Source organism: Plectrocnemia conspersa, unplaced genomic scaffold, assembly GCF_051122295.1.
Source record: "Plectrocnemia conspersa isolate PC_06_02 unplaced genomic scaffold, ASM5112229v1 ptg000003l, whole genome shotgun sequence".
In the NCBI taxonomy this organism is placed as follows: Eukaryota; Metazoa; Arthropoda; class Insecta; order Trichoptera; family Polycentropodidae; genus Plectrocnemia; species Plectrocnemia conspersa.
Genome location: NW_028277167.1, coordinates 230,840 through 247,348, shown reverse-complemented (window position 1 = coordinate 247,348; position 16,509 = coordinate 230,840). Strand labels below are relative to the sequence as shown.

Below are 16,509 nucleotides of genomic sequence, written 5' to 3'. Positions count from 1 at the left end.
TTCTGTCATTGCATTATTGTGTTTTTTTAAGTTAGTGGTCCCAACATCTGGAACGGGTACAATGTATAATCTAAATAAATTATATATAAATAATAGTCAAGAAGCTTAATTTTTGGGATTAAATAAATCAGTATAATGTATAAGTGTATGTTAAAATATACTATGTATTATAGATATTCGATTCGATTCTTCCTTTCGACTCCGTAGAAGATAGTCAAATTTAGATAGCGCTTTTTTTAGGATTTACCATCGGTAATTGTAAGTAGAGACGGTCCAGCTATCGGAAGCACAAAGAATATAACAAAGGGCGATCTTAAAAAAGAACGCTTCCATCTCGAGAATCTGCGGCTCGTCGTCCACGACAGGTTTTCAAATGTCGTCGGGTTCGAAATTTCTTTCGCCACTTTTGCTAATTGGACCGAAGGTCCGAAGGAATCCTGTCGGCGAGTTTTTATTCGATAAAATGGGTACGAATAAAAAACGACACTAGATTTAAGCATATTTATTTATAACTTACTCGTAAATCTATCAAATTGTCTAATAATCGAAAAACGTATAAGTATACCTATTATTTAATAAAATCTCTTATAGTTAAATATAATTAAGTTAAACATAAAATTCTCGGAGGGCTTATAATATTTTAAATCCATAAGATTTGTGCATGACGCTCGTGAAAAATGTGCATTAGTCTTGGACCGGCATATTTTTCACATTTGCTACAAATCGTTATTAAAAATTAAGTAAATAAACAAATAAAACCATTCATTCGGAACGGAATCGTCATACCGTGAAAAGAGAAATTTGGTAAAAATTTTAAATATATGTAATAATAATTTACATTTTACTACTATAAAAAAATAATTATTGTATTTTTCGAAAAATCTCTAACGTCCCTGTATGACAATTTCACACTTATTTTGTCACAAAGATATAATAACTAAACGTATACGCTGATATCAGTTGCATTAATTTTTTTATTAATTATATTTTTTGTAGAGTATATACATTCTGTATAATAACTATTTTTTTCTTACTGTAATGATGTAAATATATAATATATTGCTGTTACTATTTTTTACTAGCATACGTTTACTTTTTTATAATCGATTTCATCATTTTTACACCAACTTATGTATGCATTATTTAAAAAAAATAACTAGTTTAAACGTGACTTTATTTGCATGCAGCTTAATTAATTGACAAAATTAGTACATGCGTAAAAACCGACTCAAGTCGCTAAAATATAATCTTGCACATACGTAGGTGACACCGTTTGTGCCAAATATTAAAAATGGTGTTAGATAAAAAAAAAAGAGGTACAACTGCAGTAGATGCGTCTTCGTTCGTTTTCTTAACTGATTAAATTTGAAGATTTTTAAGCGGTTTCATAAGTCGAGTCACCGATGTGCGGATTATATTATATTTCAATCATTCAGCGACTTGATATGTAGAATCCAAACAGATTCAAAATTAACTAGGCATAACTATGGTTTTTATGTAATTTGTTAAAGCAAGAAAAAATCAATGATATCTAAAAAAATTAGTCTTGGAAAATTTATCGCCAGCAATTTACCACCAGCAATTAATCGCTATCAGTTTACAGATCGCAGAAACAATTTATACATAAATTACAACTAAATAACTATTATATAAGGTTCAAAAGTTTATGACGGCTAAGAACGTCATCCGCGCCTGAGAATTGTTCACCGTGACATCTAGAGACGTCTAACGCAGTGAAAGGGTAAATGTACTAAATAAATAAAATTACAAAAAAAATATTTTTCATGCCCCTATTTTTTCTACGAAAAACGCAAATCCAGCTCTGAGGAGATTAAGATGTTTAAATTATAAGCTGTTTTAAAATGTCTATGAAACTCAATTATACAACTGCGAAACGTTCATTTGCTGTTGAAACCAAAACGTTTAATCTAATAAAAGTTAAAAAACTAGTAGTTTTAGAACTTTTATTAGGTTTGATTTGGGTTTGAACAGCAAATGGATAAAGTTGTATTTTCAATAGTATGAATATAATTTTTAAATAAACAGGGTTGGTATTTGAATCCCGCACGCACTGTTCGGTGACAACAAAGACAAGCGGTTGAACATGTGCATTTCGCTATAGTCGAGGCAAAAACTCGATCCGTTGTTATCTCAAATCATAACAGGGTATGAGAAGTAGATAGTGTACGATAATATGACACGAAAAAATAATGGCTTTCGAAGAACCAAGTACCTGTTCCAACCCCTAAACCAGGAATGACACTTCGTAGTTATTTTGTGCGTTTGGTGGGATATGCAAGGGACACTGCATTATGAATTACTAAAACCGGGCTTAACAATTACTGCAGAAGTTTATTATCAACAGAGCGACTACTTTAGGCATCCATTTCAAGAACCACTGCCGTTATCAGTACTAAACAGCTACGAGTCTAACCCAATGGGCGGCATCCAGCTTTTAAGAGCTGGATGAGCGAGATCCATCCCCGTAGTACTACTACTAAGTAGTCCAAAGGACGCTACCTCAGCTGGGTGCTCACAGAGTTTTGCTTCCTCTCAGGAGCCTGGGAATTCAAGCTCGAACGAGGTCCTTCACTCTCCCACGCTGTTAACAATTGACAAAGTTGAACGAGAAGTTAAAAAATAAACGTCTGAATTTGGTTCAAAAGCGAGTGAGTCTTCTGCACGACAATGCACGCCCTCACAAGACAAAAATGACACGTGATGAGAGTTTGGGAGGTTTTAAAGCATCCTGCGTATTCATTAGACCTTGCTCCTACGGAGTATTACCTATTTAGGTGCATGGAACACACATTAAAGGGGGGGGGGGGAATAATAGTGTGAGTGATATGGAAAACCACTAATTATTTATTTTTAATTCAAAACTGGCAAGTTTCTACAAGGGATTGAAAAATTGACAGAAAGATGAGATAAGTTATAGAAAATAAGGGTAATTATATTTTGGAATAAATTGTAAAAAAAATAATTATTTAATTTAAAAAATAATGGATCCGGTACCCCTAATATAGATTATTGCCCGGCGATTCCAGCGCTCATTTGCAGGCTTTAAATTGTTATTAACTGCTAGCGGTAAATTGCTGGCGGTGAATTTTGTAACTATATCATATCTTTGTGACATTTTTTTATAATACATATTATTACAATATTACCAGCATAATGGTCGAGTCAAAGTTTATATATTTATTTGGCGAAAATTTTTATATAAAAATAATATAATAGTTTAATCTTTAATTGGCATCACAGCGAGATTTCATTAGTTTTTAATAAAATCGCGCGTTTTATCTCAAAAATAGTATCTCGTATCTTGCGCTTCTCAGGAGTTAAACTATGACCATGACACGGACGCACTTCTCCTGGTGGGCGCTCCAATCCCTCCTTTGGCAAAACGTGGAGCAGTACGGCGTCTGCCTGCACAGAGAGCACTCCGCCGTCGCTTCTCTGCCGCAGTTGGCGCACTTCCTAAACGAGTCTTCTTTGGGGCTCTCCGCAGGGGGGCGCTCCTTCCGCGCCATTTTGATTACTATCTTCTCCGCTTGCGCGACCACCTTCTGCAACTCTGCGTAGATCTTGGCCGCCTTTTCGCCGAGGTCCTCCAGTTCTTTGAGCGTCGCCTCGTCCGACGAGTCTTCCGGCTCTTCGGTGCGGAGGACGTCGACCACCTTAGACGGCAAGCACTCCTCCTCCGCGTCCAGTCCGTCGGTGAGGCTCTGCCATGCCTCCTCCTTCCTCGCGTGGAAGCACTTGTGCGGCTTGTCGGCGTCGCTCTCTTCGGCGCTGCTGGACTTTTTCTTCTTACACTCACAGTTCCAGTAGCTCCTGCGCCTCCTCTTGTTGCGGATGAAGTAGCGCACGGGACCCGCCACAGAAAGGTCGTCGCAGCAGTTGGCGCACGTGCAGCTGGTCGCGTGCGGAGTGATCACGTTCTCGTCGATGAGCGTCTGGATGCTGTGTCCTCCGAAGCGGATCGAGCGCTTCCAGTCCTTGGACGAGCCCCTGCCGCACAGCGCTTCGAACTCTATGGGAGTGCTCCATTCCTTGCCGACCAGGATGCACTTGCCGCGACTCCCCGAGCCGAACTTAGCCTTGTGGAATTCCGCCGAGGTGTTCTTGCAGCGCACGGGGAGCACCGGCATGGCCGCCGCTTCCGCCCAAGAAGGACTGCTGCTGGTGGAGGCTTCCGATTGCTGGATTACGATGTGCGTGGCTTTGGCCAGGTCCGACTCGGACGGAGACGCGAAGCCGTTGTCCACGCAGAGGATCGGCTTGAACTCGTCCAAGGAGTCGACGTTGAATGAGATAGGCAAGGTGAGCAGATCGCGCCTCTGCTCGCTGTGGTCCTCCTCGTCGGCCAAGATAGCGCTCTCGTCCATGCTGTCGTCGCTGGAACCTTTCGAACACAGAACATCTCGTATATGCGCGTCGGAAACGAGCGACGGCGCCGCGGGGATCGATACTTTCCGGCGGAGTCGAATAAGAAGGCCAGTCCACGATTGGGTCGAGCGAAAAAGGAGCGGGCACCGGTGCGGAGAAAGGTGCGATAAAACCTACTCGAGATAGAATCGCAAATACCAATTCAAGCAAGATGTTTGCCATAAAGATAGACAACATAAAAACAGCAATAAAACAATATTTATTTTCCCGTGGTAAGCTTAAAATAAAACGGGGAATTGAAAGGGTAAAGCGTTTAAAATACCTGGATAGTTAGATAAACGAAGACATGGACCCCCGGCGAAGAGGTTAAAGTCTACAACGAAATTGCTACAAGCCTGTTTTTAAAATTTAAAGCTGGTCTCGCAAATGAGCGCTTACTTCATGCCAGACGACTTTAATAATATAATTAAAATATAGCTTTATATGCGTATGCTAGATATAGGACGCGGTCGAGAACTTCTTTCTACCATCAAGCGGATGAAGATGGAGTATCTCAGACACACATCCAAGGTACAAAATTTAAGCTTCTGCATATCGCAATATCAAAAAACATATGAATATGTTTCGGTCGTGCAGCAAAAGATCAAGCAGGATACATGGATTCACAAGGCGGTCACCAACTTCTGGAAAAATGACATCAAAAGAAGAAGAAAATATGTTCTTGGTAGTGTAAATCACACGCTGATTTTGGGTGTATTGCTTGCTATTTCTTCAATTTCATTTTTTGTAAATTTTTTGGCGAAACTCATGGGAAAATTATGTGTACAATTACCAACGTAGTAAAAAAAATTGAAGAGACTGAAAGCGTTGGAGATAAGGTAAAGCCTGTGCATCGCTTCTGCGAGTTAAAGTGTGGCCGAAGACCAGGAATTATCGATTCGTCGGCGTTCGCAGTTTTTGGGCTTTTCTTATGGCTCCCTTTGGCGTATTTTGCATCTGGATTTGCGCCTACACACGTATAAAATTCAGATAACAGCGAATAATTTACGCAGATTGAGTGTTTGTAATTTTTATTTCGCTGAAATTAAATTAATAAAATATTTTCACTGCGAGACCAAATCGATACTAAAGTTCCGTTAAATAATTAATTAATTGCTAAGAATCAGTAAAACTTCTTAATTTTATATATCGCAATAATCTTTGAGGAAATTATCAGTTAATATGCAAAACGGTCGAAATATAATATATCTAAAGATGAGTAAAATATTCAGAATTTTCACTATACTGCATATACACAATTGTACCTCGACTTTTTCTTATCGAAAATGGCTTTTCTCATGAGTCTGCAATGATACCAATTTACGTACTATATCATTGTGATATATTGTTGATATATTTTAAAGTTGTTGTGTTGATTATATCCTATACTCTACAATGATTTAAAAACAATTTAAAGTTACGGTTAATATATTTAGTTGACTTTTATGTGAATTTATTTTCCACGGCGGTCGACTTATAAAACAAATATTTGACTTTTGAGCGAATATTTGTCAAGAAAGTTCTCGTTTTAGAAGTACTTTTGAAGCCGTTCTAATTCGGATAAAGGCCTCGTTCAATTTATACACTTTCACTCGGACAAATTTCGTAACGACACTTTGCCTAAAATGGTAATAAAAAAGACGTAACGCAAACTAACGTCGTAATATAAATAGGCGATCGTTCGATGTGGATGAACATTTCCGACTTTTCATTCTGACTCACCGACGACAGTTAAAACAAAGCATATCTAAACCGAATTTTACCCAATAGGAGAGTGCAAAAAACACGTATCCGTTCTCAGAAGTCAAAATTCCACGTCAAAAGCAATAAAATCACCGTCGCAGTGGAAACCCTCTATTATTACTTTTTATAACAATATTATGACATACAATAAGTGAGAATCGAATGAAGCATATCTAAACCGAATTTTAACTAATAAAATAGCGCAAAAAAAAGAATTATCACTTCTCGGAAGTTAAAAATCCACGTCAAAAGCAATAAAATCGTGCCGGGGGGCAAAAGACCGTTTTTATTAATATTTCGTTTTCATTAAATTTCATAGTATTTCAATAAATGAGATGCATTTTTCTAGCAAAATTAAAGGAGGAACAAATACCCCCCCCCCCTTCCAAATCCCTGTTAAGGATCCAAGTTAAAAGTCATACCGTCGCAGTGGAAACGTTCATATTCAATGCCCTCCTATTGACCAAAATTCGTTTTGAATATACTTTGACCAATGCTCTAATATAAAAAGTCCATAGTAAGGATAGTTATCATATTTAAAAATGAGGTGGCTTAGTTTGTATTTCGGAATTGACCTAATTCAAGTTCTTAAACTATAATTAGTTTTAGAACTTTTATTAGGTCAAGTTGAGTTTGGGTTTGAACAGCAAATGGAGCTTTCGCAACTGTCAAATTGAGTTTAATATACATTTTAGAGCAACAAATAATTTCACTAGCACCTTTCAGTTAAATAATATTTTTGCTAGTAGAAATATATCTAGTGGTAAAAATGTATTTGGATTTCACTAATGAAAATATAATTTCAACGGTAAAAATACACATTTATACGTCGCATGTAAATAAACCATAATGATTATGTTAATGTACATATTACTAGGTATAGAAAAGTTGAAATCGTTTAATTTGACTAATACCTGGCAGATAAATTATATTATCACAAGTAAAAATATATATCAACTGTATTTTTAAATATTTTTTGAGGAATAACTCGAGAATTTCTGGTTTTCTGGGAGGGAGATAATTAAAATTGCTAGTTTTTCATTAAATTTGTGGCCAAATTCAAAAGCATAAATACAACTAGAATACCCCGATTTCGAGTATTCTAGTTGTATTTATGCTTTCAGAAAGATACGTATGTGTACAATTTAAATTGAATAGTTTTAAATTGTAGAATTTAAAAATAAAATGCTAATAAATTAAAACACAAACAATACCTGTAAATTTGTTGATTTGTAAAGATAATCGATTAATAAAAAGTTATGCAAGGGGGATCGATGGTCCGGGTTCGGGTCCGGGTCCGGGTCCGGGAGCGAGACCCGCCCCCGGGCTTACCTTGGACCGCTCGAGCGCTCAACCGCTCAACCGACGGAGGACGACGCGGAGGACATGGCCGGCGAAACGTATCGATCCGCGCGACGACAGGCGACAGTAACGACAGTAAACGGACGAAAACAACAGTGACAATATGTACCGATGGGCATGACGGGCGCGCGACTGCACCGTCGGCGTCGGCGTCGGGCGGATTCGGCCGGGGTCGGCTCGGCTCCGGCGGTCTCGGCAGCTGTCGGTCGACTCCGACGCCGAGGGCGCGTTCGCGAACGCGCACCTGTCAAACTGTCGAAACCAAAATTTTATTTAAAATTACTTAAATGCTACTATTCAAAATTAGCCATAAACGATTACACCATTTCGTGAATAATTCAACGATTCGTATTTAATTTACACACTAGAAAACGGCTCCGACGTTTTCTAGTTTTCTAGTTTTCTACTGTGGCAACACCGTCTGACGTTCGAACCGATGAGTTCCAACGATGTCGATGTCGTCGCTTCGGGGACGGAAAGCGAAGACGTGGAGTCCCTCTTGGCCAGGGCCCAGTCGCTGGTCAACGAGCAGTTCAGGTTCGCCTTCGCCAAAAATAATCGCCAACAGTATCGGTAACATGCTCTTTCTTCTCTCAGGCCGTTGATGAACATTTCGAACCGAGACGCTTCATGCAGAACCCCGACCCGAAGCTCTCTGTCCGTGGCGACGACGGACTTCAAAAAGGTAATAATTTCTGCTGGTTTATTATTAGACGCGTATTCGTCATTGTACGCCTGCTTGCTGCGTACATATAAACCAGGGCTGTGGAGTCGTTAAAAAAAAACACGACTCCGACTCCGACTCCGATTCCGATATTTACCAACAACACGACTCCACTCCGACTCCGACTCCGACTTCGACTCCGACTCAAAAAAGTTTAATTTTATCAGGTATTTTTGGTGTTTCTCTACACGTTTAATATTCATACGCTATACACATTCATTATTACGCAATTAAAAATTCATAAATTTCATAATTTAAAAAATGCTCGGAGTCGCTCATTTTTCACGACTCCGACTCCGACTCCAACTCCGACTCCGACTCCGACTCCACAGCCCTGATATAAACTAACGAAACACCGTCGACGGAGCTGCTTCATGACTACAGTCGTCAAGCATGTCAGACGCCCGAGCATATCGAACTGCGTGGATGTGTAGGAAACAATTGCAAATTCAGCTACTAAATTTGTTCGGATCGTCGAAAAGCACCAGTGTCTTTATAATAGTAATCTTGCAAATCAAATAAATTGCCCAGGTAAGTTTTATTTTCTTTTATTTTGCTAAAAAAATATTATTCGACTATACAATGATTCCACTGCCACAATAAACCAACATTCAACACCTTTTCGTCTGCGACTTAATCTATAATTAAAAATTCTTATTGGTCTCATTCTTTTTTTTCTCAAAGGAAATGCATTGTCCGCGACAAAGTAGTAAGGAAAAAGATTTCCCATTTCATCATTAGGCAATTGTGTTGCAACAGTTGGATTGTTCAGGCCTTCTCTTTCTAACCATTGTCCAAGAGCTGAAACTCGAAACACGTCCCCGTCACTGTTTCGTCCAGCGAATCCACATTCTATGCTGGTAAAATATCCATCTGCATCACAAAATAATTGAATGATAACCTTTATAATTGTAGTTGGCTGAACCTTTGTTCGGAAATTAATGAATTCTTATATGTTTTCCATCAATCAACCCCAAACAATTGGGAAGATTCCAAAGTTCACTATACTTTTTTGCAATTTCTTTCCATTCATCCGTGGTTGGTATAGATTATTGGCATGTATGTACCTTTCAGTGCATTCCATATTACTTTTGTCGTTACCGATACTATTCTTGTACTGTACATTCTCCTCTAGAAAAATATAACTCCTGTAGCTAAATACCTGAAAATTAAATATATATTGTGGTTAAAGAATATTTTTTCATTTGTTACAGTGAATGAGTGTAGAGAAATGGAAAAATATCAGAAATGGATTTGTAAGAAGTTTGAAACCAAACGCTAGGTTCGGCAACCAACAAAAAAAAATACTATTTGCATGACGACATGCAGTTTGTCTTACCATATGTCAAACCGGTTATTCACACGGAAGACAGAGAGAATATACAAAATCCTCCAGAACTAATACAAAATGACGAAACTGCGCTTTATGAAGAAAATTCCAAAAGAAATGTTGCGGAAGAAATTGGTATAGAAAATGGTAGCCAGATGAAGAGATCGCCATTCAAAAAGCCCAAAACAAAAATTAAACCAATCAATAACGAAGCTGATAAAGCTTTTATAGAGTGGCTACAAAATAGAAAATCTAGGGAGGAAGATCCCCGAAAAATGTTTCTTCTTAGCTTGTTATCTGACGTACAGAAACTTGATGACGATCAAATGAGCGCGTTTAGAATAAAAGTGTTACTGCTTCTGGAAGAAACTAACGCATTCGGCTACTCAATCACAATTGAATCAATATAAAAATTATTCACCAATTAACTCCGTCGATTCATACACTTCCCAAACATATTCCTCCATACCTTATACTAATTATTCTGCTTCAAATATAAATGCATTACCAAATACACAGTATTCTCAAAATATTACTACTTTAGATAATTTTATGATTCAATAATATTTTTTCATTTGTCAATATAACACAAATAAATAATTATTTTGTAAAATAAGTGTTTTACTTACCTCAAGGTTATTAATATTCTTTCATCTGGGTTGACACATTCTCGCATATTTGAGTTTTGAGCCCAATTCCGATAGTCGAACCGCACAGATTTTCCCATAATAAATTGTTTGGCGGAATGACGGCCAAAGTATTTAATCATAGACACATCCACAGACAAATTTTCATGAAAAACTCACTTTGAACATTTTATCATTCAAAAACAGTGTATCAAGATTCAGTATATCATCGCCTGAAATTTTGGTCGACGGTCAGATACCCATTGTACACCCTTGTGTACAGAACAATAAAATATAACCTAGCACACGGTAATTGAAAAATATTGTCATACTAATACTATCTCACGTTGTAGTAAAGTCTAAGTATACATAATAATAAAAGATATTTTATTATTTATATAATAATAAAAAACGATAAAAACATCTTACCTAAATAAACTTGTTTCAAATCAGTATTACGATGATAAACCGGTGACATTTATTAACGCATTATTGCCAAATTTTATTTTTATAGTTCACTACCACCATATAGTTTCTAAATAAGTAAATACTATATAGAAAGAAAACACAGATTAGGGATTAACGAATACATTCGAAGACCATAGAATTTTATCTAGTCACAAAAGAGGTCAAATTTAATTTTTCTATGAAAGTCCACACCATCATGTCCCCGAAATGCCAGACCTGAACTGGCTAATAATTTTACCGTGGCTACGATTCTTATTTTTGTTCCATATCAAATTTATTTTTTCGCAATTTTTTCATTTCGCAAATATTTTTGTTCCGTATCAATTTGCTAGAACAATTTATAATCAACGCGCCCAGCTGTTAATAATATTTTAAGTTTAACATTTTTGAGGAAAAATGATCTTTTGAATGCTAGTGTTCCTTTAACGCGCTATTTAAATTTTTCAACTTGTTATACCCCATCATAAATTGAATAATACTATGCGAAAAAAATTATACACATAACAATAATCATATTTAGTAATTTCTGGAAAAATTAACCATTCGTGAAATTCTTACCATTGACCTTTAACAATAAAAAATATTCATTGAAATATTTCTAAATTTCGTCTTATATCTGTTTTTATTTTCTACTTTTAAGTGACATTGAATTGCAAGGTTTAACAATTAAAAAATACTCGAATCATTTTATCAGATACAACCTCTGGCCATAATTGGTTTATTTTGAATTTCTTCTATTTGTTCGTATTTCGTCTGTTGTTCTTCAATATCTTTTCTTTTTCTTACATCTTTGTCATTCTTCACACATTGTATTATATTATTTTTTATCCACTTTTATATAACCTCGCATCACTTTTATTAAGTAATTGGAATCACAAAGTATTTTAAAACCTTTATTATCTCAGTAAAAATATTTTTTTAAAAATGCGTTAAATTGTACTATTTGATTAATGTTTAAATTTACACAAATATTCTTATAATAGAAAGTAACTTTCAAAATATACATTAAATTTGATTATTTCGTATTTGCATATTTCAGAATTCGAACGTGAAAGACAAACCCGAATCGGTGAAAGACGCAAGAAACAGACTGAAGAAAGAATGGGAGAAACTGAAGAACTCGTCTCAACTGAGCGACGACAGTCTCGAAAAGAAACTCGAAAAAGACAAGCGCAAGCTGGCAAAGAAGCAGATCCTCGCAGGGGTCGTGGCTTATATCGAAATTCCCAACAAAAAGAGAACGGCCGTTTTTAAGACCATATTGCTCTCTATGGGTGCCACGGTCTGCGACACCTTCGTCAACCAAGTCACTCACATCGTCTTCAAGAACGGCTCGATGGCAACTTTAAAAAGAGCTAAACTTTTAAACGTACACTTGGTTTCCGTCCTTTGGGTCGAAGCATGCAAAAATTCAAAGACCAAGATGTGCGAAAAACTCTTTCCGGTTTACACCAAAAGCGAGTACAGTCACTCTCCGAGGGTCTTCAGGCGATTCTTGGTGAGATTTTGTTTGTTTTTTCGGTTACCAAATTAAAGTTACAACGATGCATATTTAAATTTCAGGAATATCAATCTAAACATTTCGAATATGACGAGAGCGCCCAATCGATCGTCAGAAAGACGAAAGCTTCCACCATCGTCTCCAACATGGAAAATCTGAACATCAACCCAGAGGATCGACCGCCCGTGGAGTGCGAACGCTCGGGCGAGGCCGAGGAATCAAACGACAGCTCTTCTTCGACTTCTCTTCGCTTGCATCTAAGCACAGATGATTCTTTAAAATCGGATAAATTGACTTCGCCGAGCAAACGTTTAAAACCTAGCGTAACAATAGATGAGACTCCGGAGAGCGAGGATAGCAAAACCGCGAGCGATCTGTCCATTTCTTCCATAGGAGAGATCGAAAAATCGCCCGTAAAAAGGAGGCTATTCGCTAAACGTCCTCTTGACACGAGCTTCGTGAATCTCACCGACGACTCGTCTCTGTCGCAAAAGGATCTACCGGTGTTGCCGAATCCTTACGATTGCCCGCGAAGAGGAAATAAAAATTTACAAAATACCAAAGATGTTCAAGCGCCTAACAGAAAAGATCGCGAAACTGTAGATGATATTAGACGTAACATATTTCCACAGAAGTCCACGTCTCTCCAAAGCTTCCCGATTAAAAAAACAAGAAAAAACGCTAACAACAAAGCTACTTTGGTTAGTAAAACTTTCAGCTTCGTAATAAATACAGATCGAGTGTCCTTTTATGAAGAAGATCACGGTTATGGCATTAAATATAAATGTAATTCATTTTTCTGTATTTAGGTCATATCCTTGTGCCTTTTTTGAGTAATCCTTCATTATCGATATAAATTATAAATAATATAAATTCAATTAAAAGACGGAACAATAAATGGTTCCATCTTTTAATTGAATTTTGCCGAGAGTTGCCAATGATTTTTATTTCATTTTTTTGTCATGGGTCAACAGTTTTATGTTTTTTACGACATGTACCCATATTGCCAATAGTATTATTATTTATTTGGTACTTCTTTTTCTTATTCAATCGGTGCTTCAAATCTGTTGTTTGTGGGAACATTTAATTGTGGTCAATTAGATGTTCCCACGATTATCGTTGAATATTCTTTTTCTCGATATTGTTTTCTTGTAGACTCTACATATTTTCTGGAATAGTTCCCTGTTTGTGTGAAAGATCAATCTCAGGATGTAACTGCTGACATGTGAATGACAGATCGACCAGTTGTACCAATCTTCAGCATTACAGCAATAACAACATTATTGCCGACTGAAAAAAATAATTCATACCGTTTAATATAAATCTGACAGGTCCAATTTAAATTCTAACCATGTAATATACATTCTGACCACCTAATATTTATTCAGGCCGCTTATATTTTGACCCCAACCGTATTAAAAATCTGGCCCGAAAAATACAAGCCAAAGAAATCGAGTTGTTTTTTTTTCTTATCTTTGTAGTATTCCTAATTGTATAAAATATGTTTAATTTCGTTATAACAATCCACAGTGATTAAAATTAAAAAAATATTGAAATCATTTAAAAAGTAACAATTTAATAAATATTTTTTTAAAATCATATAACAATTGTAATGTTTGGCGTATACAACCTAAATAGGTCTGGCATCAAGAGGGTTAAACTAATATAATAGATACCAATAATTGATTGCAATTGTATCGTTTCAGGTGAGCACGTTTTTACATTCACAAGAAACAATGTATCTGAAAGAGCTTATATCGAGATTAGGTGGCTTCGTCCTTAAATCATCAGTGAACGAACACACAACGCATGTCGTAGCCGGAGAACCGAAACGCACCATAAATTTGTTGAAAGGCATCGCGAGGGGATGTTGGATATTAGATAAAAGTTGGATGATAGAGTCGGCCGTTGCTGGACATTGGCTGGCGGAGGAACATTACGAGTTAGTCGCGTTTTCTAGAGTTGTACAGGTACGTTTCTGTCGTCGTATGAATTATTTCTGTATATCGATTCGATAGATTTCGTCCATTACAGAGAAGCCGCTTCCAAAAACAGACTTTCGGAGACGATTACGGTCTGGACTTGTTCGTCGACTGCGGGCCCGTCTATATAAGCGAATCTTGCATTCCGTCCCGTAGAGATCTCATCGAGTTGATCAGATTGTGCGGTGGCAAAATAGTCACAAAACCCGCATCGGCTGATTTCGTCGTCGGCGAAAACGTGACAGATAAAATGTGCGTGACCGAGAAATGGATATTGGACAGCATAACGCACGGGAGATATAAGACTGCGTCGAAATATCGTTTGGAACCATAATATTGGACGATAATAATGGATTATTTGATAGTCATTTACAGACTTTATATCTAGTTTGATATAAAATTATCTACTTTTGTATATACGCATCATGTAATTTTAAAATATATTTATTTTTTTACAAAATTTTAAATAAATAATTTATTTATTTACATTATTTGTTTTCGAACAGTATCAATATTTCAGGTGTGACAGTAATTATGTATTGATGAATCATTATATTTTTTTTAAATACAAAATGTGATATTAGACTATTTTATACAGGTATGTGAATATGAATTAATAAAAAATTAATTTCAATATCTGTTATCATTTGGAACAATTTATTTTATTAGTATTCGCACAGAGTTGTAACCAATATTAGTGTCCTATTTTAAGAGTACAGATTCCATCAGCATATAGAAGACATTCAATAAAATGTTTGGATTTATCTATCGGGAAGCTCTAGGGTATTTCATGCCTTTGTATTATGGTGACCAAACGACCTCCTTTGATGAGTATTATCCTCCTAGAACAAAACTTTCTGAGATAGCTTTTTATTTTTAGTGTCCTCCTTTGATATTTTTTAAATCTGGTCACCTACTTATATACTCATCTAGTATGCAGTACCCTCGAGCATGCTACTCCAGCCTGCTTGCCAAACAATGCAACCGTGGGGGCCCATTTATATATACATATATACATAACTATAGCGGCCGATGCTGCCTCTTGCACCGGTCGCCTATATATTATAATATCTATGAAAACCATACATTTCTTAATAAAATACTACTGCAGCGGCTCAATATGTGTTTAATTACCATACGTAGCAAAACATCCAACTCACTTTTTATAGAAAAAGTACAAAAAAGGTTTCTCAGATACCTGTACATCAGACAATATAAATATTAGCTATTTTTATTTCCCACAACATTCCTACTAAAACATAATTTTCTAGAGTCGCGTCGACGAGTGTACTTATTAAAAAAAAAAACGCTTATTTAAGTTACTGTTAGCGAATATTCATATTCCGGAAATTTTAGAAAAAGTGAAACACTCATGAATGTTTTCTAAAGTACTGAACAACTCCAGGAATGTCATTCCAGCTTTTTTCAGAGGGGCAAATGTTGGCCAGTGAGTAGTCGTTTTCCTATTATTTCCATGTCATCAAAATTCATAGTATTTCATTAAACGACATGCACTTTTCTGGTCAGTTTCTGACTCTATTTAGAATCCACACCAAAATCAATAAAATTGGGCCGTCGCAGTGGAAACGTTCTGTTGTTTAACGTTCATATTGAGACTTTTTATAACAATATTAAGACTTACAATAAGTGAGAATCGATTGAAGAAAGCATATCTAAACAGAATTTTGACCAATAGGAGAGCGCAAAAAACATATATCCTTTCTCAGAAGTCAAAAATTTACGGCAAAGGCAATAAAATCGTGCCGTTGCAGTGGGGAACGCTCGATAACGAGCGTTCCCCGCTACAATGTTTGTAATTCTTCCGCTTATTTTTCCTTGAAAGATGAGTTGGCCTAATTTGTATTTGACCTAATGAAAGTTTTAAAACTATACTAATGTTTGGGTTTTAACAGCAAATGGACATTTCGCAACTGTCAAATCGAATTAATTAATTGTATTAAAGTGTAACCGCAGAATGAGTAATTTTATACTCATGTGGAATTACGTTAATAAATAAAAAAATAATAAATATTTTAAACTAGTTTGGCGACGGGCGGCAATTAGACACAGATTGAGCCGCTGCAATAGTATTTTATTGAAGATTAATGTGGTTAAATGAGTACGCCAAGGGAACGTATCACGCCAGTATTACCAGAGTGCTGCCAAGTTTTGACCAGAATAAAACCAATATAAATACACAAATAAATGGGCATATTAACGCCTATCATTCAAATTATATTTTCCCTAAATAAAAAATGACCCGAATAAGATGTGGAAAACAATAAAAAAATTATTCCTACTTAGAGAAACAAGATTATAAATATGAGGAACGGTGGAAATACATA

At 36.4% G+C, this 16,509-nt stretch overlaps 3 protein-coding genes across 5 annotated transcripts in view; 1 reads left to right on the top strand and 2 right to left on the bottom strand.

The window, feature by feature from the left end:
- Positions 1–7,697, bottom strand: part of LOC148236272 (hexosaminidase D-like) — a 50,297-nt gene extending 42,600 nt beyond the window's left edge. The window contains exon 1 of one of the 2 annotated variants that reach the window (XM_088183602.1): positions 7,504–7,697. The gene's annotated coding sequence lies outside the window, so the exon portion shown is untranslated. Of the gene's footprint in view, positions 1–7,385 lie in introns of both variants that reach the window. The other variant, XM_088183603.1, reaches the window with a different exon arrangement.
- On the bottom strand, positions 1,116–7,787 carry LOC148236271 (deformed epidermal autoregulatory factor 1-like). The gene is made up of 2 exons (XM_088183616.1): positions 7,643–7,787; positions 1,116–4,405 (listed from the first exon to the last, which is right to left on the bottom strand). Exons 1-2 carry the CDS (start codon positions 7,650–7,652, stop codon positions 3,339–3,341), a joined length of 1,077 nt encoding a protein of 358 aa, XP_088039742.1. The 5' UTR covers positions 7,653–7,787; the 3' UTR covers positions 1,116–3,338.
- A 159-nt stretch (positions 7,788–7,946) lies between these two features.
- Positions 7,947–14,635, top strand: MCPH1 (Microcephalin). 2 transcript variants are annotated; one of them, XM_088183605.1, is made up of 6 exons: positions 7,947–8,070; positions 8,131–8,218; positions 11,721–12,179; positions 12,245–12,883; positions 13,889–14,152; positions 14,217–14,635. In XM_088183605.1, the coding sequence occupies exons 1-6, from the start codon at positions 7,970–7,972 to the stop codon at positions 14,496–14,498; spliced, it is 1,833 nt and encodes a 610-aa protein (XP_088039731.1). In that variant the 5' UTR covers positions 7,947–7,969; the 3' UTR covers positions 14,499–14,635. The 2 variants fall into 2 exon arrangements, with proteins under 2 accessions (XP_088039731.1, XP_088039732.1); XM_088183606.1 differs by having other exon boundaries at positions 14,201–14,464.
- Positions 14,636–16,509: the final 1,874 nt, after the last annotated feature.

What these genes read in the sequence shown, in the direction of transcription:
- MCPH1 (XM_088183605.1), top strand. Translation starts at nt 7,970, where the DNA reads ATGAGTTCCAACGATGTCGATGTCGTCGCTTCGGGGACGGAAAGCGAA. An exon ending in CTGGTCAACGAGCAGTTCAG is followed by an intron (nt 8,071 to 8,130) that starts GTTCGCCTTCGC and finishes TTCTTCTCTCAG; the next exon opens with GCCGTTGATGAACATTTCGA. An exon ending in CGTTTTCTAGAGTTGTACAG is followed by an intron (nt 14,153 to 14,216) that starts GTACGTTTCTGT and finishes CGTCCATTACAG; the next exon opens with AGAAGCCGCTTCCAAAAACA.